A 27538-nucleotide genomic window follows, 5' to 3' on the forward strand; every position below is an offset into this window, starting at 1 on the left:
ACCGATCAATTCTGGAAGGAAGGAAAAAAAACATCAGTGAAATGTGTAAAGAAGAAAAAAATAAAGCACACGAACGAAAAATAAAGTACATGAACAAAAAGTCATGCTTTTTTTTTTTTATCAAATATGCATATTTGTGAACATTCATGCATATCCATGAGGAACTATGCATAGATACACGTGTACGTAGATATAAAAAGTCTACACAACTGTTCAAATGGCAGATTTTTAGGATTATAAAAAAGTGAGTCCAAGATGAATCATTTTAAATCTTTTTCCACCATGCCCTAAAACCTGCACAAAAAAAATTAAAGGGTATGTTCAAAAAACAATCTCTTAACGGGCGATGTGGCTGTGTTCAGAATGAAAAATAAAATTGAAACGCTTGCACCAGCATTGCTCGTGGCTCAGATTCACTCTGAATAAAGTTCAGCTGTTCTAGTTTCCTGGCATTCTTCAACAGGTTACGTTAATGGTGGAAAAGAAATGGTCTTTTTTTTTTTTTTTTTTAAATATATATAACAAAATCCTGATATTTGAACAGGGATGTGTAGACATTTCATACCCACTGTATGTTTGTATCTACATCATCGAAACGGCGCCATCAAAAACCGGAAGAAAGTGGATATAAATAGGATGCTGTGGTTTGGAGGTGTAGCAGCACAACCAGAGGGAGGGGATGGATCTTTTGGGGAGGGCAGTAAAAACGTGTTCTACTGGGGGATGTACGAGTCTCGGGCCCATTCCCCCACGTCGGCCCGCTTTTTGGGCTCTCTGTCGTAGTGGTGGTGGTCTCGTGCAGGCCTTTGTTGTTGTTGTTGGTGGTGATGATGGTGAGTGCGCTGTTTGTTACGTTCATTGTGGTCCTGCTCGCGTTCCTTGGAGCGATGGTGGTGGTGATGATGGTGGTGGTTGTGGTCCCGGTGGGCTTGCTGGGGCTCCCCTAAGTCCTCCTCATCCTCCTCCTCCACCTCTTCCTGGTCAGCGTCCTGTTGCTGATGCTGCTGCTGGTGGAGGAGCTGAGTGTGGGGCTCCACGTAAGCGGCGTCCTTGTTCTCACGGCTCTCGGGGCTCTCCGAGTCCAGCGTCTCCTGACGGGCGAGGCCCCTGCTTCGGTGGTGGTGGTGGTGGTGATGATGATGGTGGTGTCGGTGGTGGTGGTGGTTTTGGTGCTCAGTCCTGGTGGAAGATGAGCGGTGCTGGGCGTGAGGCTGTCCTCTCCTGGACGACTCTGTCCTCAGTGGGCGCTCCTCCTCGTTGATGGCGTCCTCCTCGCCGTCAGCCTGGTCCTGGTTCTGGTGATGGTCCTCTCTGGAGCCCTTCCTCTCCACTAACGCCTTGTCTGCTCGATGTTCTGCTGCGCTACCCTGATAGGAGGAAATATTAGTCAACCTATGTGGCAATAATGTCAGAATATTTACTGAAATTTGTCCCTTTGCCTGTTTCTGCTGCAGGAGAAATTCAGTATTTTTATCCTGCTAAAATATGTTAAATGACTATTTAAAAACTATAGATATGAAATATTTTTAATCATTTACATTTCTAAATTCGCATTTTAAGTTGATTTGGGAAAATAATTTTACAATACACTACATTAGATATACATTTTTCATTATTATCTTGCTTAATTCTGCTGAACATGACACTTTGAAAAATTGCATTCTAGTCTACTTTAATTATGTCATATTATGTTTTAAATTTGTCAACAGCTCAGTCTATTTCTTTTGTCATTTTTAAAAATGACAATTTATTTTGTGTTTTTTTTTCCCAAAAATGTTACAACAATAATGTGATAGTGTTTAGTCTATTTTGTTACGAATTAGTTTTTTTGTTGCTTTTTTATTGACTGGGAGAAATTTTGGATTTTCTGCTCTTCATGTAGGTTTTTAAAGTTGTAATTTAATTATTTTTAATTGTAACCACTTAATTTGTTTACATTTCTAAATTGTAACCAACATTATTATTTTTGGTGGTCCTTGTCTTAAAACCATTTTTTTTTTACTATGTTTTACTTGTTGCTATAAACTTGTCACATTAGACAGCTCCACTGAATAACTCATGTTCAGACTTTGATGCGTTGACGCAACTCATGCGTTGTGATGTTTCGGTACCTGCACGCCTGAGGAGGAGGGCAAGGTGGCAGCGGGCATCTTGGTCAGCAGCGGGTCGGGGGCGTCGCAGCTGTTAGGGTGAGTGCTCTTCCAATAGGCCTCCAGGTAGTCGGCCATGTGCTCGCATGCATCCTCCAGCTGGTTCTCGTCCAGGATGATGTCAAACATCTCCTGAGGATGGCCAAGAGGAAAAGCTCGTAAATAAAGGAACAACTAACAAGTGCGTATGTGATGGTTTGGGGTCTACGGTGGTGGCTTACGGGCGGGCACTGTGCCAGCTTGTCGGCCGCCACCATCTGGACGTTGAGGTGTTTGGCCTGAGACTTGCCTCGCGACTTGATGAGTCTCTGCAGCACCTGAAGGCATCACAACACAACACGGTGGATTGTATGCTCAGAAAAAAAAAAAAAGAAAAAAAAAAGCTAGGCCTTCCACTCATTGTGACTGTGGGCTGGTCCATATCTATCACGAATACCAAGGCGGGAGTTCATCGTATTTAGATTTATAATTAACTATTCAATTAAAAAATTGAAAAGTATGCCTATTTAAATGCTAATATTACAATAAAAATGTTTATATTTAAATAATTAACCATAACTAAATTTTTATTCAACCTTTTAATGGTAGATTATGTGCCTCTAGTTAAAACTAAAACATATATCACAATACGTCGCATTGGATGCGTCTCATCACTTTCCAATCGTACACAATGTAAATATACATCCATGTCGCCTCGTGAGCGACTCTCACCTTGGGGGAGGTGATCTTGACGTAGACGATGATAGGGGCCAGGGACGTCTTGCCCAGCTGCGACGGGTGGTTGATGGTGTCTGCGTCCAGGATGACAAGCTGCAGCGTCCGCGCTAGCTCGAAGATGCGCTCCCTCTCTCGCTGCACCTCGGCTAAAATAATTGAAAATATTTTAAAGGATGAAAGAAGGCGGCTCAGAGTGAACGAGACTGAATCACTCTCTTCAACCCATGCTGCAGGACAACTTTACCCAAATTGGAGCGCGTGTTGGAGCGCTCGATGATGGCGTGCTTGCTGGGATGGTTCAGGACGGAGCGCTTGGCGAGCGAGATGTCCGCCGTGACACGAGTGATGGAGATTCTGCGGACAAAAGCAAAATGACAAAGTCAGACGAGGACGTGACAAATGACCTCATTCTTTTTCTTTCGCGTCACGTCAAGATAGAATTTACATGCACTGGTCATAATGCTCAAACCGATGGCGCATTATAAATGTCTCATGTCTCCTAAAGAGTACACGGGGCACCTGCGGAGTTGCGTGTGCGCGTACGAACAGATGTGTGTCCCCTGCCTCGAATGAGTCCACGCTGAAAAAGCAGAATCCCGCTCGGCCTCAAAGAAGTCCACTATGGCCTATTAAGGACATGCCTATTTAAAGCAGCGACACACTCGCGTCTCCCCGGGCCAACTTGTTACTTACTCCCCACGGGCAAGGGAAGGAGGAATGAGGAAGGAATCAGGATGAGAACCTACCGTCCCTCAAACCGGTGCTTCAAAAAGTCAAACAGGGCTTTTTGCATCATGTCGGTCACCTGGAAGAAAAGAAAAAAAAAAAAAAGAATATGATTTAATTGTGATGAGAAGGTGAAGTGAAATATTTTGAGATGAGCCATACAATAATTTTGCTGTGGTGTGAAAACTTGGCAGGGATTTTTTTGTTTTGTTTTCGAAATCCAGTATCATTACTTTAGTATACAGTATAGTAATTTTGCCCTCTCTTCAAGGACTAAAAATGTACTCGTGCTGCACTGTTAAAATGATTTTAATCTGCTGGAGTATAGCTTCGTCTTGACTGCATTTTTATAGCATGATCGACGATGAGCTCGAACGCACCTCGTAGCCCTTCAGTGATGGTCCAACGAGAACCACGGGCCGCATGGAAGGCACAACATCGTATGGAGGAATGTGTTCCGTCTTCAAAGAGGAAGCAGGCCGATTAAAATTGTGAAATTACAAGCAATCACATAAAACAACAACAAAGGCATTCTGGACTACGAAATGAGACCAATTATAGACCACATTTTTTGAGACATGTCTCAAATCAAGTCATTTTGCAGCGTGAATGCCACTGCAAGCTTTGGCCAGAAATCAGCGAACAAGGGAAAAAGACCAGGCGAGAAAAATCAATAAAATCCTTAATTCATACATTTATATTTGGGAATAAGCCAGAGGAAAGAAGGCCGAGTCAGCACACAGTCGCAACTTACCGACTTCTGCTTCTGTTTGGCTGCGGTGAGCAGAGAGAGAGAGAGAGAAAAAAGTTAAGAAGAAGAAGATGCAGCAGCACGCATGCTGGCGGTGCTCGGCGGAGGATGAGAAGATGCGCCATTCGTTAAGCGGAGCAACTCGAAAAAGAGGAAGGGCCGCCGTCCGGTTTACCTTCTTAAAAAAGGGCATTCGTTTTTCTTTTGCTAAGGGGGACGTGACCGTGTTAGCGCCGCATCGAGGGGAGCGCAGGATGACCGGCGGCTCATTGTCGTCTGGCTCTAAGCCTGTGGCGTCTATGTCAACGGCTGTCAACGGTGGTTAAGAATTATCGGGAGAAAAGAAAGGAATGTCAGACTGCCTACGTGTGATACTTACCAGACGAAGGAGGAGTAGACTTCCGCGAGTTTGAAACCACTTCACCTAAACTAGAGGAGGAGTTGGCTCCTAGTTTGCTGAAACAATGTGAAAATGACACTTTGTAAAATGATAGCATTCAAAAATGCAATTTAATATTTTATTTTATTTTTTTACCTGGAATGGAACTTGCCCTGTTTGGCTCTCTGCTCTTGGAGCACTCGAGTGTTTTCCAGCTTCACCGGACTGGGAATGAAACCGATGTCGCAGCCTTCTTTCACCAGACGCCCTATCCACCAGTCATTGTTGAATTTCTACGAAAAGGGCACCACAAAAATCTTCAGCGGTTCGCTTCAGCCCGAACAGTGACGTCGCGGAGGCGGTTGTCACCTCTTTGACGTGGAGGAAGTCTTTGGCCTCGAAAGAGAGCGCCATGCCGGGTACGGGGACATCGTCGTCGTGACAGGGGCTGTAGTTGACGTTTGTGCGGACGGCAAACGCAACTGGTTTTGTCTGCCGGGTCAGCAAATGAATCAGCAACCAACATTGCAGAACTAGTTGCTTGTCTTGTGCCCCCACGAGGGGGCATTTATGATTATTATTAGGTTTAATTAATCCATATATTTTCAGACCACCCTCTGCTGTTGACTGAAATCGGCATCTAACTGCTTTTGTGAATGTCATGACCCCTAACCCACAAAACAGGTGAGCTGTGACATTCACAATGTGAACCAGAGAAGTGAAATTATTTGATAAAAAAATAATGGTGTCAGAATTTTGTGGATTTTGCAAAATATTCTCTGGCTGCAGAAACACGCCTTCTTGTGTGACTTTGAGGAAAATCATCCAATTCAGTGCATTGCCAGGACAGAGTGTCCTTGGTCACATGACTGCAAGTGAACGCATTGGGAGTGGAGGGGGAGAATACAGTGTGTATTCCTGGCTTCACAACATCTTAAAAGGTTCATTCGTGCAGGATATCAAAAGCATCGGTCTAACCCGCCGACCCAATCGTACCTCTCCGTTGCCGCTTACGCAAGACGAGCTCTCATTTGGGATGCCATATTGACTGCGGCGGGTGGAGGGGGAAGGACGGTGGAGGAGGGAGGTTGTGGTGGCATGTGAGACGCATAGCGCGGGGAGGAAGAAAGGTGAAGACAAAACTGAAATGCGCGCATGGAAAACACAGCTACTCGGTCCATTTGACTGCTGTTGATCACCAAAAAAGCAGCACCTACAATAACAGTCTCGTGGATTGATTTATGTGTGGAGTGACACCATGTGATGTGAGTTCCCCGAAATGTATGAAGAATATTTCTGCAGAAGATTCTGAAACGTGGTCGCCCCACATTGTTGTATAAGTTCATGTTTACGTTCCAGGGGGCTCATGGTATAAATAATGAAAACAGTAAACTCACCTCCATCGCAGTTTGCAGGTGCATGGCCCTGCTAGTTCACAGATTTTTTTTTTATGTTAATAACTATTTTGTTTATAATATTGAGTGTGTTTATGTGTAGATTGGAAAGAAAACAAGCAAAACGGGAAGTATTGTTTTACAGCATCGCCTAGTTTTAGTTGGAAATTACTCAATGTCATCCTGCATTTTACACCAACAGACTATTTTTTTTTAGGATTACAGTTTTCAAATTGTCTCCTGAGCATGAAGAACACCATTGGGATGAAACTTGAGGAGTCCTAGTGCTGTGCAAGCTAATGCTGAAAGCAGCAACGCCTCCACAGAGCGTACGAGTTATTTGCGCGGGCGACAAACGAGACGGCGGCGTCTTTTGTTCCTGCGAGCAGAAGCATTTGAAGTGACACACTGGCTCTCAACCATCGAGACATTTCACGGTTGTGAGCAATGTTCACGCCGAGGCTTTTGGCGCCATTGGTTACAACAGTTCCACCATTTGTATTTATCTACAGATCGGGAAAAATGTGGCTAAAATTGCAAGATAGAGACTTTTTCCCCTGCAACACTTTCCTTAATTACCTTTGCCAATCCTAATAGCCAAATTCTGGCACTAGCAGGTGGCGAGTACTTAGATTGAGATGTGCAAATTGATTCAGATCCAAATTTGTTTTGGCTCTGGAGGAGCTCTGCACTCTGCTGAGTGAATCGAAAATATAACTTTATGATTTGCGACTGTGCAGGAAGTCACTTCCTGAGCATGATTATCCCTTCGTGTTGCTGTCCGCCAATTATTTTAACATCTTTGGGGATGCCTACTGTATGAAAAAAGCCCATCATGATTTGCCTGGTTCCTGTCGGTCGGCGTACCTTCGCCTTGTCAAGCTGTGCCTGAGCTTGTCTCTCTGCCTCTCTGCGCACTGCCTCCTTGTCCTCCTCCAGAGACACATCCGAGTCTGATGGACGGCTGGTGTAGGAATCGGCCGAACCCTGCACACACACATTTTTAGTATACTCATTTTGCAGACAAGCTCATTTACTGCACTTTTATTTCACTTAAAAAAATGCAATGACTTTTGAGGCTACTCAGACATGTCATAGTTTTTTGTCCTTTATGCTTAAAGCTGCAGAACGTGCACCAAAAAGTTGCACTTCAAGGTCACCTCGGCGAGATATTTTTGTCTTTTAAAGTGTATATTTTTTCACAGTGGAGGTTCAAGCCAGATCTGGAAAATAGCTGGCATTGAATGAGCTCCGTAATAATGAAAATAAAATTAAAAATATATCAATAAAAAACTAAATAAAACAAAATCCAGCACCTGGAAGATAAAAACCAAAAAAATAAATCAAAGTGCCTGAACAAGAGTGAAAAAAATACAAAAATACAGCATATTATTAGACACAAAGCATATTAAATGTATTTAAACCAGAAGAACAATATGACGTCAAACTCATTGCCACACATGCGGAACTATTTCAGAAAGATATTTATGTAAATGAGTTGACCATGAGTAGACAGGTGTTTCAAGTACGCAAAAAAAAAAAAATGCACCTGCCCGCACGCCAACTTTGACACCCACACGAGGGCTTTTCATTCATCTCACTGCACCACCACAACACGCTGCCGTCAGAGTTAAAAATAGCTTCCTCGCTCACGCCGCCTCATTAGAATTACCCAGCCGTCGCATGGCACACCTCGATGGATCGCTGCCTCGTCTACGTTACTTCATTCAGGGGATGACACCGCTGTTGCGATTGTGCGAGGAGAATCGCTTTGGTGCAAAAAGTCGTGATGTATGGTGGCAAGTGCAATGGCGTTCACTCGACTTGTATGGCCGCCAATGGCCCCTGGTTGCGTTTGTATTTCTCGATTATGCGACTGCTGACAAAAGCAGCAGGATGAATTCTGAAGCATTTCAGTTGCTCATATTCTGTCAAATGTTTCAGAAGGCTTCACAGCGCCGATCGACAATAACCCAATGAAGACGTGGAATGTTCTGCAATGACCAAGTCAATCACCAGACCCAAACCCAATGAGCATGCTTAAAAGTGTCCAAAGACAAAACTAAAGGGGAAAAGCTCGAAGAATAAGCAGGAACTTAAGATCGTTGCAGTTGAGACCTGGCAGAGAATCAACAGGGATGAAATCCAGAATCTGGTGATGTCTACGAGTTTCCGACTTCAGGCTGGAAAAGACTGCAAAGGATTTGCAAGCAAATATGAAGGAGTGAATGTTTCATTTATGAGCATCAATTTGTCCCATTACTTTTGGTTCCTTAAAGAATAGGAGGTTTCTTTGTTTTTCTTGGATTTATTTTTTAAAAATGCTTTGAGGAAGCGCAGGTCAACGCTATGGAGCGCAATAACTGAACACGGCCACTGCATCGCAACGTCGGTAAACAACTTTAAGAACGTCTGCTTACGTAGGCATCAGAGCTCTTGACGCGACCTCCCTTGGCTCTTTTCAGCAGGCGGATCCAGGTGGCCTTCATCAGCCACGCTGGTCATTCAGTGTCCTGAGCCACTACTGCTACACTTGAAGTCGACTTGGACCCGCACTGCCGTGGTCAACGTCACGCCGCCGCTGGACTGGCTACAGGTAGAAAGGAGTCTAGCGCGACATGAACGGCTGCTGCCTTTGAACACCTCTCTCGGGACTCCCGCTTTCATTTCAGTCTTGCCGCAGCTCCGGCGAGCCCCGCCGCTTGATGAGGAATCCACAGGAGGCGCCTGCCCCGCGCATAATCTCAGCCTCAGACGGCTGCAGCAGGTGCCGACTCGCAGGATGAGTCAGGTGGCAGCCAAGTGCCGCATCCTCCCATCTCGGCTGCGTCCTCTCCTCGTCCACTGTTGCTTGTTCAAACGCGAGCGGCTGATCCGTCCCGACTCTTCTCCTTGGCGCTAATGAAGCCTCGCAGGTGGCGCCACCGCCACCACCCTGACGCAAGCTCAGACTCTCTGCATTTGTCACCAGCTCGCCTGTGCTATTTCAGTGATTCTGCCGCTCTGTCTCTGTCCACCCCTCCTCCTCCTCCTCCTCCTTCGTCACTCCCCACATTTTTTCCCTCGGTTACCCCCCAACATTGCATCCGTCTGCTGGCATTGCGGCGCTCTGGCTGGGATGCTCATACACGTGTGCCGCTTGCTACAATAAGTCCACGCTGACATGCCTTTACAGCGGTGCGTTTAGGAACATGACACTTTTTTGGTATCCACACCACCAACGACTGGAGTCAAGGTCCTGATTCCTGCACTGGTGAGGCTGAATTGTTCTGCAATTACATCATCCAAACAATTGCCTCATATTAAATGTTTTCACTGTTAAAGGTCCTAAAATATTGGACTTGAGTGTTGCCGCATATTTTTTTTTTTTGTTTCAGTTCGCTCATGAGGGGCGGAGCTAGGTGCACTGCTGTTCACTGATTGGTCAACAACGAAGTAAACAATAATAAAGAAGAAATAAGTGCGCGTGGATGTGTGTGTTGTGTTTGTTTTGATCGTGTGTCCAAAGTATCCGCATCAAACGCCCGGACTTTTCAGCAGTGTTTCGTCGGAATGTCATCACAGCGATAACCTTTAGTTCACTTCTGCGGGACGGCGCTTTGGTAAATGTTGCGTTTATGTTTTGGTTCACTTACATTTTCGGTTTATTGCGTTTCCACTGGAACGGTTCCCACAATATCTTTATATTTCAATATGAGAGGCATCTCAATTGAAAGTTCAAAGGTGCCTTGCAGTGCCATAGCGATTTATCGCAGGCCATCGCAAAGCCGCACAGGACAAATGAGCATAATTACAGCGTTAATTACAACATTCCCAACTCCATTTAGGAGCAGACAAAGTTAGACTTGGTTGAGAGACGTTACTAAAAATGAATCGAGCGCTGCGCTGCGCTGGCTGATGACGCATGTTGCTGGCGCTGACCGGTCGCAGGGTTGCGCGGGTTCAGAGGTCATCTGGTGTGGGAGCGTCAGCTGCGGGAGTTCAGTCAATGATTCTTTTTTTTTTTCCTCGAAATGAGTGTTTTTGGCTCCCCAAGGAGCTCTAACCGTACATCAAAAGCTCACACGCTAACGCAAGCACCAAATGTGATGGAGCTCCGCAAGGCACGACACAGATGCTGTTGCGAGGCCACCGATGACACAGACCCGTCGAGACAGAAGAGGCCTCGGGCCGCTTCACTCGCTCGACCTCTCCGTCGTCTCCCACACCCACAGTGGCAACGCTAATGAGCATCGAGAAACACGCCGACTGCTTTGATTCAATTTGTTCACAACGTTCAGACGGACGCTTCTCTTCAGCCACGAAGAAGCGAAGCCACTGAATGGCTCAACACGCGGCGGTGACACGCCGATCGTTCCATTAGCGTAGAACAAATGATGCGGAGTCAGATTTCTGAAAGCTTCTGGTGACACTTTTAAAGCATCAGAATTATTCTCGACATACAATTAAGAGGTCTGTATGGAAAATACCAACCTTGACTCTTTACGGTCGTCTATCTGCACATTCACTTAAGTGGCCAAAAAGTCCGTCTTCACCTTTTCCCCGACATCTCCCGCAGGGATTTTGCAGTACTTTAAGCTTTCTGGCTTCTATGCCTTCACTGAGAGTTTTTTCTAGAAAGTGACCTTCGGCACTATTGGCTTCCTTCTCAGTATAGAGAAAAATGATATTTATATCGAGTAAATGTATCTTAAAATACTTGGTTGGATTTGGACCAACAAAAGCTTCTTTTACACGGCTAAAGCTGGACGGTTTTGTTATTCTGTGCAGCGGATGAAATTGAGGCAAGTTGAAGCAGGGTGGGCGCATTCGAGCAATCCCTTTTCATCAAAACATCAACATAAACACGATCTTCAATAAATTTCGCCTCGCGCAAAGCAAACTTTATCGACAAGTTGACTGAAAAATGAATGACGCCAAGTCGTGTTCTGTTTTTCGGACTGGCGAGTCAACAGGCTGACAAGGGCCAATGCGGCTCGTCCACGAGTTCGGTCTCGCCGCGACTCATTCTGGGGCTGCCATCTGCCCGTCACTGCCGCTTCCTTCCAGTCATTGAAATGGTTGCCGCACATTGACGGCCAACTGCGACGCGCTGTGCTTACTAATAAAATGTGCGAATAATTGAGCAAGGAGAGTGTGAAGCATGTGTGCGTGTTGTGAGTAAACAAGACAATAAATGAAAAGGGGGTGGGGGGGCATGATGATGAGTCTTGCGGAGTGGCAAAAAAAGAGGGATGGGGCGTCGGCTGCTGCCGCTGCACAGACATCAAGGTGACACTGACAGGCCCATGAAAAGTGTTTACCCAGCAATCCGAGTGCCAGCGCATTAGGTAAGTGCACCGGCCCATCGCCGTGATGGACTTGCTGGCTGTCAATCACCCGACAAGAAATTGTGGCTAGCAAGACGTGGGAGCGAGGCGCAGGGTCAGCGTGCGCACGCGACGACCAATTTTCCTTCCCTCAATATTGCAATTGTGATTTCACGAGCAATTATTTTCATCCTACCTGGCATATTTTTAAATCATTAAAACAAACAATATCAAATTTCTGAAAGATGAATAATTTGGTTTCATTTATGCTAAAATGAAGGCATAATAAGCATTCTCGTGAATATTTACGGTGGGATGGTGGAGACACTTGACCGTCATTGATAAAAAGGCTGAAAAGAAGCCAGGCCAGAATTTAAGCGCTCAAGAGAAATGAAAACCTCTTTGGCGAAAGGAAGGAAGCGCTAAAAGCAGTGGGCTGGGCTATATTCAGTAACTTAAATGTATGATGTTCAACAGGGAAAAAATTTTTTTTAGGACTTCTAGCGGCGTATTATGGTCTAATCCCGGGTCGCTAATAAATATTACCTGCGACTGGCGACTGCTGTCCCTGACGGGGGCATTGCACTCATTAGCAGTCAATCCCCTCACTGCGAGGATCTTCTTTATCGAGCAGCTCGTTCCCTCGGCGGACACCGAGCGCTATAATAGGATGACGGCTGATGAAGACGATACAGTTAAGTGAGAGAGGCCGGCCTGTGGGAATGGGCTCGTTGCGGGCGGTGCGGTGGTGGGGGTTAACTACGCTTCCATTTTACGCCTGCGTCATCAATATTCCGGCAGCTTCCTGGCGTACGAGGTGTAAGACTGCGAGATGATTGATGAGCGCTGGCTGAGAGAGCGGAACGAGCGGCGAGCTAACCATCTCCAATGAAACATAACATCCAACAAATGGGAGCGTGTTGGAGATTCATCCGTTCGGCCTCATTACTTTTATTTCATGTGGCCCGTATGAAGTGAGAGTGTGATGTCATTTTGCCATCTCGCTTTTAGATAATATCGGAGCTTTCTGACTTTCTTTAACTTATAACCATGCCATGAAGTCATAAATGTAGCTGTCAAAAAAAAATCATAATTCCCCGAGATGATTTATTCATCGCGACACGGTGTAGAGTATGACTGGCTCACAGCAAGCGGTTCTGGGTTCAAATCTTTTTCAAATCATTTTGTGGACTGTTCTCCAAGTGCTTGCAGAGTTTTATTGGGGTTCTCGGGCACATTCCACACATTCCCACATTCCAGAAACATCCACGTTAGGTTCATAGACTCAAAAAAGTGCAGATCGAGAAAAGGTCTTGCCGCAAAGGTGCAGAAGATCGGAGTGTCTTTATTCTAATTCACTCGAGTAGACTCTTTTGTGTTTAACCAACTGGTAATGTAGAAGCAAGTATCTGATCGCCTGTGTGAAAGCCGGCGTCAAAGGTAAAGTTATTTTCTCTTCCGGGTCCTATCCCGCTTGCGTTCACACCGCCAAGCGACGCTTTTACACGGCAGTTGAGAAGCGGCAGCGAGCCGAGCGCATGCCACTGCAGAGGTTACAAAGTTCAGACGTACCCCGACGGACAGCTTGGGAACAGAACAGTACTCGGATCATCCTGGTTCTGTAAGTGCGTGTCGAACCGAATCGCTTCCTTTCTCTCACGAATCCAACCCCAGTTAAAGCTTTACATTGCACGCTACAAAAAAAAAGCAGAACACGGTGTGCAAGTTATCTTGCAGTACGACCGTGGGATAACGCCCCTTAAAATGTGCCCCAATAACCTCCATTCTGCCAGAGTCCAAGCCCTTCCCCTTGCAAAGAGAGGAAGGAAGAAAACCTCAGAAAAGCGTGGAAAAAAAAAAAGTTTCCTGAAACTCACCAAATCGGAGTCCTCACTAGCCGAGTGAAACATTTCTGCCGGGAGAAAAAAAAAAAAAAAAGAAATCTCAGCGACTGCCCATCTCTGCTGCGCAGCACAGGAATTCCTCAGCCTTTTTGCTTCTGTATCCCCCCCCCCTGCCCCCCACCCCAAAATAAAAGTGCGAGTTAAAAGTTCCTTTTGGGTCCTCCTTTGGCCTACTTTAGAGGCACGGAGAGAGGACGAGCGTCTTTCCCACGCTGGGAGTCTACTCCTTCGGAACGCCACCACCGTCCACCAGACCCAAAAAACAAGCCCCCCACCCCCTTTCCTCCCCAACCTCTGTCCCTCCCACACACACGCGCACGCACACACACACACACACATAACGGGTAAGCAAGGAAGATCTCTGGCCAACAGGGCTGGCCTGAAAATTCCACAAAGCAGCTGCAGCCACTTTTTTGTGCCTGCGCGTGTGTGTGTGTGTGTCTGCGTGTGTGTGTGATCTATGGAGTTTACACGAGTTCCACTTTGCCTAAGACGAAGCTACGGTTTTTGTTTTTTTTTGGGACTGACTGAAACACATGTCGGTGAGAGCGAGATATCAGGAAGTCATTATCTGCACGACACAACGCCGAAACAGTCGTGGCTCACTCAACCAGAGGCCACTGAAAGTTTCCATTTATTTCAGTGTTCTCACTCATAATGCGACAAACGAAAATATCGTCAGCCTAATAGGATGACTGCCTACTGTCACGATATCAATTAAAGAAATACGAACATGCTTCATGAGGAGGGACAGTCACAAATCGAGGTATTCGGACGTGAGACAAAGCTTTGTCACATCGTGCGTTCAAATTGCATAAAAAAAAAAGAACCTGTGCCACAAACCTTAAAGCCAGATTTGTATTTTCGACCCCCCTCAGTGAGTTGTTTTATGGGCGGCCTAGGCTAAATCCTGGATTATATTGGGTTTGATCGGGGTTAACCGCCCCACCCCACCGGGAGGATTACGTCGCAGAGCGTGCGCTCGGCACGTGACAAAGCGAAGCGTAGTCTGTGCCAGACAAAACGAAGGAACGCCAGCTCTTCATCATCATCATCAGGCTGACTGAAGACTTTACTATTCAGCAGTTGTGTTGACGTGATGTACTTTGTAACTAGGCACTTGATTAAATTGCCTTTAATTATCAATTCATTGTTTACTTGCTTTGAAAATCATTTTAGGATCTTTTTGGATAGACAGGTGCGTGAAGGCGAAGACAACGGGTTGTTGTCGAAGCTCAAATGTTTCCCATCTTCTGAACAAGTAGCACATGGGGAATGAGAATATGGAGGAGTGTGAAGATCAACAGCCAAGAATTTCTTATAATTTACCGAGAAGTCTGTCAGAAAGCCGCTGGAGCTTCTGACATGCCAACTATGCTCGCTTCGACAAAAGCATCTTATCTAAATGACGCAAGATAAATGTTAGCCGACCTTCAAGCGTAAATCGGCAGTTGAAATGACAGTTTATAGGACAGACCTTCCTGAAGACTCCACGGGGGAGCACAGAAAATAAAAGGCTACTAACCTCACACCGTAATTTGCTGGCTTCATGTTCCGTCTAAACGAGGATTACGGCATGTTTATTGGGGGTTTGTGAGCCTTCGAGGTGTTGATGAATGTCTTTTGTTTGCACTGTAACCAAGAAAGTGTGATGCCTCATTGTTTTTGAAAAAGGAAAAAAAAAAAGAAAGGTAAAGCTCGAGCACAATGTGAGGCGATTCAGTCAGTGTGCTGTCAAAACGAAGGTCAGACTAATTGAGATCAAGCCTCGAGGGAGGAAAGGCCACATGTCGAGTGTGTGACTCAAGATCAAGAAGTCGGCGCTGGTGTCACTCGCTCCAAACTAAAAATACACAGGCCGAAATGGATAGAATAAAAAAACATATCATGATCTATCACAACAGCCAGCCTTATGTGACAAATCGACAACGCATTCTGATTCCGGCGTTTACGGTAAACGAACTCCTGCATCACCTTTGGTGTATCGATCGGTAAACAAGCGCACAAAGACGCAGCGAGGCATTCCTACTGACAGCCGCACAAAGGCCAACGCTGGCAATTTACAAGCGAAAGGCATGCTTGTAATTGGAAAACGGAGGGGGAAAAAAAATTTTTTAAAAATCAATAAACTGTCCGAACATGATTCACGTAGGAGAAACGTCAACAAATCTCAACTGGTGGTAGGCGAGCACAAAAGACATTAATGTGTTGCTTTCTTTCTGACAAAACATTAAAGAACAATAAAAACATGTTCATACATCATAGAAAAAAAGTGTTTGAACCAGTCAAGGGCGCCGTGTGCTAAAGATCCGAAAACCACCTCTGCCTCAATTTGAGCCAGGAAAAACCCTGTAACAGCAATCACGCAACGATACAGAGACACAAGTGAGCGTCAATCACAATCATTAACTCAGACCACACCTTTCAAAAATCAAGGCCCGTAGGCCACATGCAAAATCAAAACCGGGCCACAATTTTTCCTTGACCTGTGTTCAAGACAAACCATAAAAATTATTTTTAAGTAATATTTCTAGGAGAGTGAAGCCAGCTTGACCTTAAATTGGACATTTGACAACAATGTGGAATCAAAGCAGACATTTTGAGTCTGGAGTCAGTCGCAATTAACATAAACAGTCCTCGGCTTCATATTGGCAAAAGCATCGGCGGGGATTATGAATTCATTTGGGGAACAAAATGAAAAACCGTTGATTTATTCCGACCTGCGGCCGTCTTTTGCCAAAGAAAAACAAAAATCCGGCATCAACGGCAGTATTTTCTTTGCCGCTCAAGCAAGGCTGGCTTTAAAAGTTTGTAAAAACACACCAATCACGGAGGTGTTCTCCAGACTTGCCAAGAGTGCTTTTGCACAAATGAAAAACTCTCCACGATAACTTAATGTGCTACCTTGATCAAACTTTACATTTTCCTGGAAGCAATTCCAACCCATGAATTTGTTGATTATGTCACAAAAGCTTTCCCGAAAGAGACATAAAAAAAAATTCTTGAAGGGTCTGATAGTCTTCACGGCAGAAAATAAGCTCTTGGCGCATTAATAAATAAGGGAGGCTACCTAGCGCGTTTCAGAAGCCTTCATCCCAATGTTATCAAAGTTATCATCTTTCGAAAATACAGTAAATGAAAGCACGGATGGAAAATCTTGACTGGGCCCGACGGGACTCTGATTCACAACTAATGAAACCCGCGAGGGCCGGCAGCCAGCGTCTGACTGAGGTTACCTAGCTACAGGACACGCCACGTCACTCGAGCCGCGGGGCCATCTCTAATTACAGACATCGAGACTAAGGAGCCCCGGGAAGAAGAAAAAAAAAAAAAAGAAAAGGAGGAGAATAGACACAGAGAGTACAGTGGATGAACACGGAAGCTGCTAACATTCTAAACAACTAAAAAATGTTGAGAATAAAACGTGAAAAGTGACAAAGGCGTAACATGCCTCCAACGTCCTGCGAGGGCATAAAAGTGCATTTCACCACAGTCCTTCAAATACAAACACCAGCTCAGACCGCTTCATAAACGAGACAAAATCCAACGAAAAAAAGCCAAAAGGAGCTTAAACTTCCGGTGACGTGCAAATTTGAATACGAGGTAGCAAGACTGCAGTGCATTCCCTTCGCAAAAACGATCATTTGGTCAGCATGTTCCAGATAATGAAAGTTGAAGCACTGGTGTGTGCTACAGTGCAGGAATATTTGGCAGCTAACAAGAGTTTCACTTCACGGTCACCAAGCACATAAAGACTGACAGAAAAAGTTCACAGGCAGCACAGCCGAAATCATGTCGCGCATCCACCGTATAGTGTACATCGGCACATGGGGGGGAGGAATCAGGCATGCTGCACACAATATAACCCCCGAGGGGCCGATTGCTTGTGTCCACTTGATCCCGGACTCACTTTGAAATGATTGCTTCTCTCTGTAAGGAGATTTGCCAGACTCTCCAAAGAGCCAGGATTTGAGAGTAAAAGCAACCACGAAAGCGTACCTTCGCAAATAAAAAAAATAAATGAAAAAAAATAAGTCATAGTAGTGAGGGAAAATGAAAGTACTGTGCTATACTAATGCTAAAGACTCACCAATCCTCAATGTCACAAGGATGATTAAGGTTGCACAATAGTTTATGAAATGCCTCGCGGTCCTAAAATGTAACAAAACGGAGTCTGCCGAAGTATGATCAAGTGGCAACATTTTTTGGCTATTATTTTAAGATAGTAAAACAATGTAGAAGGTGTTAGACGCAACCCAATTCAAACAGGGAGGAGGTCAGCTTTTTTTGCATTCTTGTTTTTACCTTTGGCTTCTTGGACATGCTCGTCCTCCCTCAATGCCCGAAACAACCTGTGTCGCTGCTCTGCTCTTCGGCTGCGACCGCACCGAATAATGCAAATCCCCGGTTTTCACTCCGAGTAGCGCGACCCAGGGGTGTAAGCGGCGGACGGCGGCAGCGAGGAGACAATGTCTGTGGCGCCACCCGGCAAGTTTCTCTTAAATACAACCGGTGCCACCATAAAAAAAAAAAAAAGGACTGAAATTCGAATACATCACGCAGTTCATGTGGAGTGACGACGGCTGAGGCGCACACACACGCACAAGTAGTCAAATATTAAAGCTGCATGGTGTCTTGGTTAGCGCTGAAGTGTTTTCCCGCCGGCCGGGCGTTAAGCTTTAATTTCATCGGGTGACATCTGTTGCGTGGTTAACTAGATGGCACTCGACTAGGAAGGAAGAAAAAACGCGACAAGTAGACGACAACATGTTTTTATTTTGCTACTGCGAAAAGCTTTAGTGATCCTGAGAAGAGAAAGCGATAATGTGCCACCGCGCAGTGCTGGACAGTGGCGACGAGACAGACCGAGAGGAACATCTGGTGCAATAATCTGCCCAGCGATGACCGGCGCTGCGTTTTTCCGACCGTGCGCCTCAAAGTCATTAGCCTCACTGTGATGGACAAGGGTACACCTGTGGTGGTTTGTCGGGGACTCGGGAGGGATCAACAGTGATGAACCTCAAATGTACGACATGGCCTCATAGCTCATATGTGGAAGATAACCTGGACAAAAAAAAAAAAAGTCCATTCCTTCGAATATTTAGCAAAAATCATTTCAGATAAATTGAAATGATAATTGGTTCATTACTCACTGAAAAGATTGCAAAATATTATTCAATGTATTTTTTAGAATAAATACCAGATGATTTCATAAAGAGCGGCTGATGCACATTTAAGTAATGAGAGGAAGTTCCGGTATTTTGGTGTTGACTCCCCTCTAAAACAATGAAATGAAGATCGGCAATGCAAAATTCATAGGATGGGCGAGGAATGGCGCAAACACAACTTCAGAAAAATTCTCACTGGCTTCGGAGGAGAAACTGAGACCAAACAGCATCAACAATAAATGCACCTTGGACGTAATAATGTAGCGAAACATTCCGGTTCAGTGTGAGGACAGCGCAGGAGAATGACATATGCACCATATGGAAGGACTGGGAGGTTCGGGGGTAGCTTGAGCAGAGAGTTTGCCTGGGGTGGGAAAGTCAGAAGCACATCGCTAATGATGCGCTGGACACAAAATGCAACGTTACTGCAGCCGGCTAATGATGATTTGCAGTATATGGTGGACGGCAATGGCAACTGCACCTGGCACAGATGCGGCGGTGCCACAAACATAAAAGTGAGATATGCGCGCACAAACCAAAACGGATAGTGAACCACAACTTGATCTTGTCCTCTTTGCACCACCACCACCCCCCTGTGCCCAAGTAGCTGATTTCATCCGGGCAAAGCCACTCTCACTCTAATCTGCCTTGATCCTGCTGCACTCGCAAAGTATTACATGTCAAACACATTTTTAAAAAATAAATAAATAAACCAAGGACAACCTGGAGTGATTTATCTCGCATTATTCCTACTCCTAACAAATGTGCATTAAAGTGTCAGGCGATAACGCAAAACCCGTCGATAACTTCCTTGGATTGCCATCGGAGTTGGCAGACCAGAGGGCAGATTTTATAAAGTGGACATGTAGTAGCTTGTCGTTATATAATAGTTAAATCTCTAAAGCCTCTCTTTGGAAAGGCCACCAGGCACAGGAGCATCAAAAACCATGGGCAACGCGCCACCGTCGTCCAACATAATCTGTTGTACTTGTCCTCGCGCACTCTTCCACACATCGCAAAATCACTACGCTTACCCACGAGACATTTTTGTTCTTGGAGTGTTTGAGCATGGCAACGGGAGCCGGCCCGTTGAGAGGAGTCTTCAGAAGACCCCACCGTCAGTTGCGGGAGCAGGATCAGGGGTGGCGGCCAGAGGGTGGCCTTCCCGGTGAACCCGAATCTCCTGGCATCTGTCAAAGGACGCCACCGCCAAACAAAAAGGTTTGCAAACCCTGCAAAAAAAAATTTTTATATATTTTTTTTTTTTCGATAAATCCAGAGAACTCTTTTCCTCCTGACAGCAGGCAATGACCTGACGGACTGCTTATGTATTCACACCGAGTATGAATATGAAACATCCCAGCAGGTTTAACCCCGCCCAGCTGAGCCCCGGCATGCTACCAATCGTGCTGCAGTTTTGCGTGGCCCGGCTCCCGAGGGCGAGCTTATGGACGGATGAGCGTACTCCGTGGAGGAGAGGGCTCTTCACAAACTGGCAGGTCTGTGCCACTTCCAGGCATCCCGCTCCGCACTTCCTCCCAAAAAAAAAAAAAAACAGCGACTTCATCCGTTGTTGTTTCTTCATCCTTCTCTCGGGGGCACACCCTCTCAACACACATGTTGTCATGGCACCGCTTTGCTTAGGAACCAGAGCCACCACCAGCACGACTCCCATGCCCTCGCACGTCCATAAAAACCGAACCGTTGTCGTATGACCAGCGTCTCGCCAACCACCACGGACTCCACATTCGTGTCCATCCAGATGATCGCGGTTGACGACTTACAAGTGGAGAGGTTTTGGAGAGAGCGGCTGCACTTAACTGGAAGTGAGCGGCGGAGCACCGCCAGATCGAGGTCGGCAGCTGGCTGAACAGGCAGTGGACTGTGACCCATTTTCAAAGACAATGAAAATGTTGGGTGCAAAAAGTGTTATCCGGGAGTGGGGGGGGGTCTCCGCAACGACTCTGGTTCGTTTTCATATGATTGCGTCTGTCATACAAACAGAACCAGCACCTGCAAAGGTTACCGATCAGCACCTGATTTGACTGACGGGAACTGAAATGCCAAGAAAGGGGACAGATTTTTAACGCAACACTTCACGCAGCGTCTTGATCCACTTTGAACACCCTTTGCTCTTAATTGTTGGCATCCACATTGGCCGGCAGCCCTCCCAGTGCACGAGGTTGCCTACGTCCCGCTGCCCCTAATTAGTTTCGCAGAACATCTGCAGCTGTTTTAAATGAGGCTCGGACCGCCGGGCTCCCTCGCGAGGTTGAGGTTTAGCAGCAACGCAAGCCGAGACTCCAAACAGACGCATTGCGCTAATCATGATGCATGATTGCCATTTTGCGGAAGAAAACATTTTGTATTTCAGTCGCGACGTTGGGCAGTAAAGGTGCAGCAGGAGTGAGCCAGAGTTTATTACCAAAGCATGGCGCGTCTGTAGTGATAAAGCAACAACATACTAATTATCCATAAACTACTATTTCACATTTTTGGAGTTGCCCGTTTCTTCCAGACCACTGAGGGCCTTAAAACTCAGGCTCCATTGTCAAACTTGGGTCATTGTTCAGAGACTGACATCAATGTTTCCAGACTGAAGTGGCGCAACAGCCCACTCACATATAGATCACACTTTCCAGACTTATAGTGAAGTAAAAGTGCGAGAAGACCCGCTCGTTCCGAGACATTCCATGGGATCTCTGTTGCCAATTAGTCGCTCCGTTTCTGGACAGCTCCACATTCTCCGGAAAAGTCAAAAAATGCTCGGCGGCTGCCAAAGGAGTCCTGGCCCAATAGTGCTTCCCGGGCGGCCATCGCAGTGCCTCCAGAAAAGTAGAAGAGTCATGCACATGCAGGGTCGTAGTGTGTGTGTCTTATCTAATTAAAATGGTGACTCTGCGAGGGCCAGTGAGCAGTAGACGAAATAAATTAAATTGTTATTTCCGCACTTTGTTTAATCTTTATGTTCGCTGCTCTATCTTGGCAAATTTCAAAGATCAAAACCAAAAAAAAAAAGGTTGCAACTACCCATAAACAACCAACCCTTAACCTCAGCAAATGTAAAAAAAAAAAAAAAAAAAAAAAAAAAAAGAGAATGTGTTCTGTCGTCCCACTTGACTGACTGCCCTCCATTCACAAATCTTGCCGACTGGATCAGAGAAGTCTGACATTCCCAGAGTTTCCATGAGTAGCGTCTGGGCCCGTCAGGAAACGGGATGCTCCACATTCCATCTAGAGTGGAATTGTCATTTTTATTATGTAACACCAACATGTAAGTGGAGCGTCATAGAACGAGTGGCGGGTCACGGCAGCTGGAGCGCCTTTCGGGGCCGGCGCGGGTCGCAGTTACCGATCCGCTGCTGGGATTTTTTTTTTTACTTTTATTACATTCATGATATTAAATTTCAGCACGGCGAGAGGGCGCAGCTGAACTCAACTTGTGCAGCCGGATGCGTGAACACCTTTACACACGCTGAGGTTTACCAGTCAAGTGTGGGCTGGCAACAGCTGGTCTTACACTAATCCACTCATCAGTTAAATTAAAGCTTACTCAGTTGTGCGGTGAATGTTGATCCAGTGCACTGTGGAGTCAAATTAATCACGGCAGAAGTCAGAAATATTTGTTCTTGGCTGCGGTATGCCAGATAAAGATGTTTTAGAACTAGGAAAATGTCTCTACTTCCTTCAACAGCACACTGCTGGCTGCGTTTGTGGGACAACACCTGGCGGATCACTTGTGCTCTCGCTGTCACGTAATCCACCACGACGCTGCAATGGATTATTCAAGCGGAGCTCATTACGACACGCGCAGATATTACACACACGGGCTTGTCATCGCCGGAGTTTCACTGAGTGGTTGTACAACCCAACACGTTAGCCTTTAAAGAAACCAAAATAGAAACATAGTCGTCGATACACTTTCCAGACGATCATTGAATGGGACGAATGGTCAAACACAAAACAAGATCATTGGCAGGGAGCCGTTTTTGGGCCCCAACGCCCGCTCACAGACAAACCAACTCCAGGACTTGGCAGTGGTCACTCGTCCACGACCCTTAAAGGCACACTTCCAACACCCGCATACTACAGTAGTAGTAGAAACAGTTTCTTAACTATCTTTTGTATTATCTTAAAATCCTCCAATCTGGCTTCTTTTCATTGCCGTGATTGTGTGACAAGGCAAAAGTGAAACAAGGCCATCTAGTGGTAAAACGGCATGAAAAAATATCTTAACTGCAGCACAGGAGTTAAAAAAGAAAGATGAAAATAAACACGGTCACTGCTGGAGTAAACTGTTGACAAATTGAACAACATCAGAAATGAAAATTTGGGATGAAGTACCTCTGACCGAGGATGACAAACGTGCAACTTTTTTGTCTTTTAACCTTTAACCTTGTTGATGAATAGGAACCGTCAAACTTACATATGGAAGCGGTGCTTTCCGGCGATGGCCCAGCCCACAACACGGCATGAAGGGGACCGGGGCAGGGAGGGACGGGGGCTACCTGTCTGGCGGCGGCATCCGCTCAGCCTCGGTCCATCCCTTTGGATCGTTGACGTCGGACGAGAGGACTTACAATGTCAGGAACCCTGTTGTTGTCATCATAATCTCGTAGCCATCTTGTTACGGCGCTCACTCAGAAACCCGAATGCTGAAAATCACTTCAGTGCCTCAGAAGGTCGGAACTGCACACCCACCCCACCCAAAAAAATAAATATTCTCTGCAGTGCTACAGTTTTTGCGGCGCTGCTTTCGGCTGCTTGTGGATTTCCACTCACTCGTCGTGGCGCACAAGTTGCTCCTCGGCACGAAAGCTTGAGGAGGGAGGAAGGAGGGAGGTGGTGTGTCCTTTATTAACCGCCGTCCCCTGGCATCATACTCGAGAGCGTCCATCCATATGCCCCTTCTCTTTCTTCTCTTGACTTTGAGTTCCCCCACTGGCCGCCCGCCCCTTTTCCAACTTGATCGCTCTGCCAGTCCGTCCTCATTTGCATTGCATTAGCCTTCGTGCTTTCTCTGCAATGTGCAAGAAAGTGCAGCAGTATTTCCGGAGATGCACATGTCGTCCCTCAAATGGTGGCTTCTGTTTTTCCTCTTGGGAAAAATAAAGTTGATCCAGAATCGGAGCTTTAACAAAGGAAATGCAGGAAAGGCGGGTCACATGTTGAATACCACCTTAGGCCACGGTAAAAGTCTTTACCGCAATGTAAACACAACGTGGCATCTGTAAAGCGGACATTGACAATCTGAGGACAGAGTGCTGCCGTATGCAACATGGGGCATTCCAGAACAAAAATATCCAATATTATTTCAATATTTAGTAGGTTGGATTATGAACTGATTTTTATCTGTTTAAACAAGCATTTTGTACACAATACAACGGCTGGCTTTGTATCTTGAACCAACAATTGAGGTTAAAAAAATTGCAATTACCACGTTCTTCCACTAGGTGACAGTCTAGCACCAAACTCATTGCTGCAGTCTGACGCCACAAGCAACACACACTGCACATGTGACACCAACGGAGGACCGCGAGTCTAAATGAAATAAATCCATCCATTATCTGAACCGCTTTATAAGTAAGTCATTAAATATTGAACTGAATAAATACTGAAATAATTTATGACACATTTTGTTCATTTAATATTCTGTCTTGGAACTCCATAAACACCCACACTGCTTGTGCAGGTTACATAAAAGCTCAGAAGTGGTTGCCAGGTCTGATAAGATGCCAATCAGGGGAATGTGACGTCATTCACTAAGCAAGAAGAAAATAAGGCAAGAAAATAAAGGTCCGCAATCAGCGGGGAAATGCGACCCGGTTTTCCTGCCCCCAAGTTTTCGTCAGCAAGTTCAAGAGCAAGAGGAAGTAGGTTTCAGAATGACCTCACAAAGCTTTCAGACTACGATGTTGGCATCTTGGAGTAAAATCGTTTCTGTCTGTACCATATTTGATATCACTATTATGAAAAGACCTATTTTGAGACCTGCGCCGAAGCAATCCTTCGAAAGTTCAGTCCTGTTTATTCTACGCTTCGCTAGAAGCCTTTGTTGATTGCTTTTATACAAGTGCTAAATTAGGAAAGTTTATTAATATTCGGGGTCTTGTGAGAGGGCGGGGTTGGGCTGGATGCTTTCCCAGGATGCACTCGGAAGACAACTGGCACGCAGATAGACAATGAATCACAATTCCACCTGGAATGGCTCATACAGACCAAAAGTTAAGAAGCGTATACAAAAATATTCTATTCACGTATATATTATTTATTCATGCTGAGTATAGTTACTTGTGCTTGGGCGTAGGCCAGTATCGTATTCTGAACGTGCTTCATAGGGACAACAGAAAAGAAAATAATTTAAGTTTTCTATATAAAATCCAGTACAAAAGTAAAAGGGCCCCCCCCATTCCATCTCATTCATGTTCAGTTTGCCTTTCTCAACCACAAATTGAATTTATGATACACATACAAGTACAAGCATGTTCGTGACCGATCCCCAAAACAGAAAATGTGTCATCGGTGTGACAATTTCTATTGCTCACACTTCCGCCTACGCACAATTCAAAATAAACAACCAGCCAGTGTTGATGTTGCTTGACAAATCCGGAGCGCTTCTGCCACCCACCCCTCCTTCAATCAACTCCCACAGCCAGATCAGGACCTCTACCAGCTACTGAAGAACACACACGCCCCCCCCCTCCCAAACTAAGCCGCCCACCCCCAGACAAGGAGGATCACAGCGAGTGACTCCCATTCTTTCTCTGTCTGTCTTTTCGTATCACTTGGTTTGCATAATTCGGCCTTTTAAGCGCAGTGTATGTGCACGAACTGGAACATGATGATGATTGTCAGATCACCATCAAGAGGTGACGGCGAGCCGAAAGACGGCCTGACGAACGTGCAGACTTCTGTCGAGCATACATGACAGGCTATTGTCTTTTGTTACTCTTTAGTTTTTGCAGTCTGTTTTCTTTTTGTCTGTTCCCTATCAAACAAGTACCAGAAGCAATAATTTCATCCTGGAATTTCTATTTTCATAATTTCCCTATGGGAAAATTTGTTGTAATGAATGGACTGTGTTTGACATGAGGTTACACACTTGTTACTTTCTTCGATCCACTACAGATTGAAACGCAAATTGATACAATTGCAAAACAGTATTTAAATTATCACCCAAACAAAAGGAGCTGTTATGGGAAGGTGTGCTATTTTTGGCTCGCTCTCACAGAAGCCTCACTGACCCTGAATGCATCACTCCTCTTCATCCACCCTGCATTCCAGGGATGACCTCCCGTCGCTAGAATCTGACTGATACGTCCTCGTGGTTCGACCATGTTAGCTTCTTATGACACAGGCACCTCATCTGAGGACTGTGGGAATCAGGCAAATTCTCAGTGGGAAGTGTTTGCGTGAGGCAAGAGGCTCATTCACAAGTTCTCAGAGAAGTTGAGTACAAACAGGAGGTGGCGTTTATGCTCCTGGTGCCAAAAAGTGAGGAGATGCGTGCCTCCTCCTAAAAAGGGAGAAACATTTAGACGAGGGCACACTTCCCGTCCCGTGCAGGTCTAGATTATACAAAGACCAGGCGTGCAAAAGGCATACCTCGACAGTTCTGCTTTATAACAGGAGAGGTTAGAATGGCGGTTCAGGCAAGATGCCCTCGCCATTGCACTGTACCCGGCAGTGTTTGGACAAGGCTTTCAGGGCAGCACACATTTTAGGACTGATGGATGATGATTGGAGCACTGAGCACAAAACTTGTGCCCAGTTTGCGTTTACCGGAACACATTTACGCAGAAACACACACATTCCAACAAGAGGACAGGAAATGCGCTGGAGGTGACTAGTCCGCTAGCGCAGTTGGCCTCAATTAAATCAACTTTTTGGGAGTTACAGTACTATAACAAACTATAACAGGAAAACAACAATGGTGAATGTTAAATCTGTTAAAATGCTAATAATAGTCAGCTGGTTTGTCAGTTTCTAAGGGCAGCAAGTGGGTGTTCATTATATGAGGCAGGCAAGCGGTGAGAAGATATTTCAAAGCTTAAGCAACCAAATGATCTCTCCTTACCTGACGTACGAGGCTGGTGGTGGTCGTGTCCGAGGACGTGCTCCCGTCCGAACCTTGAAAGCGACCTTTCCTGCAGGCTCCTTTCCTGAGACTCTACAAAAATAGAAAAATAAAACCAATAAGCACAAATCTTGATTCACTAACACAGTACAGGAGAATGAAAAAGCCTTTTGGAGATGGTTAATTAAAGTTGAAAAATTATGACTTCGACTGATTCGACAAGAACGCAAATAAATGAGGAAGTTGATTTTTTGCCAAGATGTCGAGTGAGCACGAGACTTACTTGCTAATTTTCAATTTAACGACAATAAACTAATACTGAAGATCAAATTGAATCCATACCTATATTTCGAAAGACTAACAAGCAACAACAACAAAAAAGTCGTAAAAGTGACACCTTTACTCGAGACGAAATGTCGCCATGTTGAGATTGACCAGTCACGTGCTCATTTTAAATTTAACGGCGATTAAATAATACGAACAGAGCATGCTTGACTCATAACGACATTGAGTTTGACGGTTGATTAAGCAACGAAATAATTTGACACAAAACGACGTTGGCGGTTAAAACAATTCGGAGCCAAAATGTCGCCATAGCTAAGCACGAGACTGACATTTTTACCTGCTAACTTTTGAAAACTATAAAAAAAAAAAAACTTACTTGAAACACTGGCTGCTGCAGCGACTCCGCATCCATTCTGTGCTAGTCGCCCTTTTTTAGATATAATATAATAAAAATGCCCCCAAAAAGACTGACAAGCTGTTCATCTTGAGCCAATCATCCTCGCTTTGCTTGGGGGCTCCTCTGCCGACTCGACAAGTTGAAAGAAGCGGGAGGAGCTTGAAGAAGCTCCGGAGAAAATGATATCACGGTGGTGGATGTTTTACAGCCTGCGGCATCACATCTTTTTTTTTTCCAGCCCACACTGGCTGCTTCAACCTTCGAACGCCTCCTCATAACAA

General features: G+C 45.4%; 1 protein-coding gene across 11 annotated transcripts; it reads right to left on the minus strand.

Annotated features, from left to right (window-relative positions):
• Positions 1 to 101: 101 nt before the first annotated feature.
• Positions 102 to 27459, minus strand: cacnb2a (calcium voltage-gated channel auxiliary subunit beta 2a). 11 transcript variants are annotated; one of them, XM_088282894.1, is made up of 14 exons: positions 27237 to 27459; positions 26576 to 26668; positions 6985 to 7104; positions 5093 to 5215; positions 4880 to 5016; positions 4724 to 4800; positions 4520 to 4653; positions 3974 to 4054; positions 3614 to 3672; positions 3112 to 3221; positions 2862 to 3013; positions 2372 to 2467; positions 2112 to 2282; positions 102 to 1367 (listed from the first exon to the last, which is right to left on the minus strand). In XM_088282894.1, exons 1-14 carry the CDS (start codon positions 27270 to 27272, stop codon positions 714 to 716), a joined length of 2043 nt encoding a protein of 680 aa, XP_088139020.1. In that variant the 5' UTR covers positions 27273 to 27459; the 3' UTR covers positions 102 to 713. The 11 variants fall into 11 exon arrangements, with proteins under 11 accessions (XP_088139020.1, XP_088139026.1, XP_088139023.1 ...); XM_088282900.1 differs by lacking the exon at positions 4520 to 4653 and adding an exon at positions 4348 to 4367 and having other exon boundaries at positions 27237 to 27457; XM_088282897.1 differs by lacking the exons at positions 26576 to 26668; positions 27237 to 27459 and adding an exon at positions 22925 to 23406.
• Between the last annotated feature and the right edge of the window lie 79 nt (positions 27460 to 27538).

Source organism: Idiotropiscis lumnitzeri, chromosome 19 (genome assembly GCF_059441095.1).
Source record: "Idiotropiscis lumnitzeri isolate Australia: NSW breed Sydney's pygmy pipehorse chromosome 19, RoL_Ilum_1.0, whole genome shotgun sequence".
In the NCBI taxonomy this organism is placed as follows: domain Eukaryota; kingdom Metazoa; phylum Chordata; class Actinopteri; order Syngnathiformes; family Syngnathidae; genus Idiotropiscis; species Idiotropiscis lumnitzeri.

Coding starts and splice junctions, on each gene's coding strand:
- cacnb2a (XM_088282893.1), bottom strand. CDS start 5,548: ATGATTTTCCTCAAAGTCACACAAGAAGGCGTGTTTCTGCAGCCAGAG. Junction 4,801..4,879: donor CAGGGCAAGTTCCATTCCAG/GTAAAAAAATAA, acceptor ACATTGTTTCAG/CAAACTAGGAGCCAACTCCT. Junction 3,014..3,111: donor CAACACGCGCTCCAATTTGG/GTAAAGTTGTCC, acceptor CAATTATTTTAG/CCGAGGTGCAGCGAGAGAGG.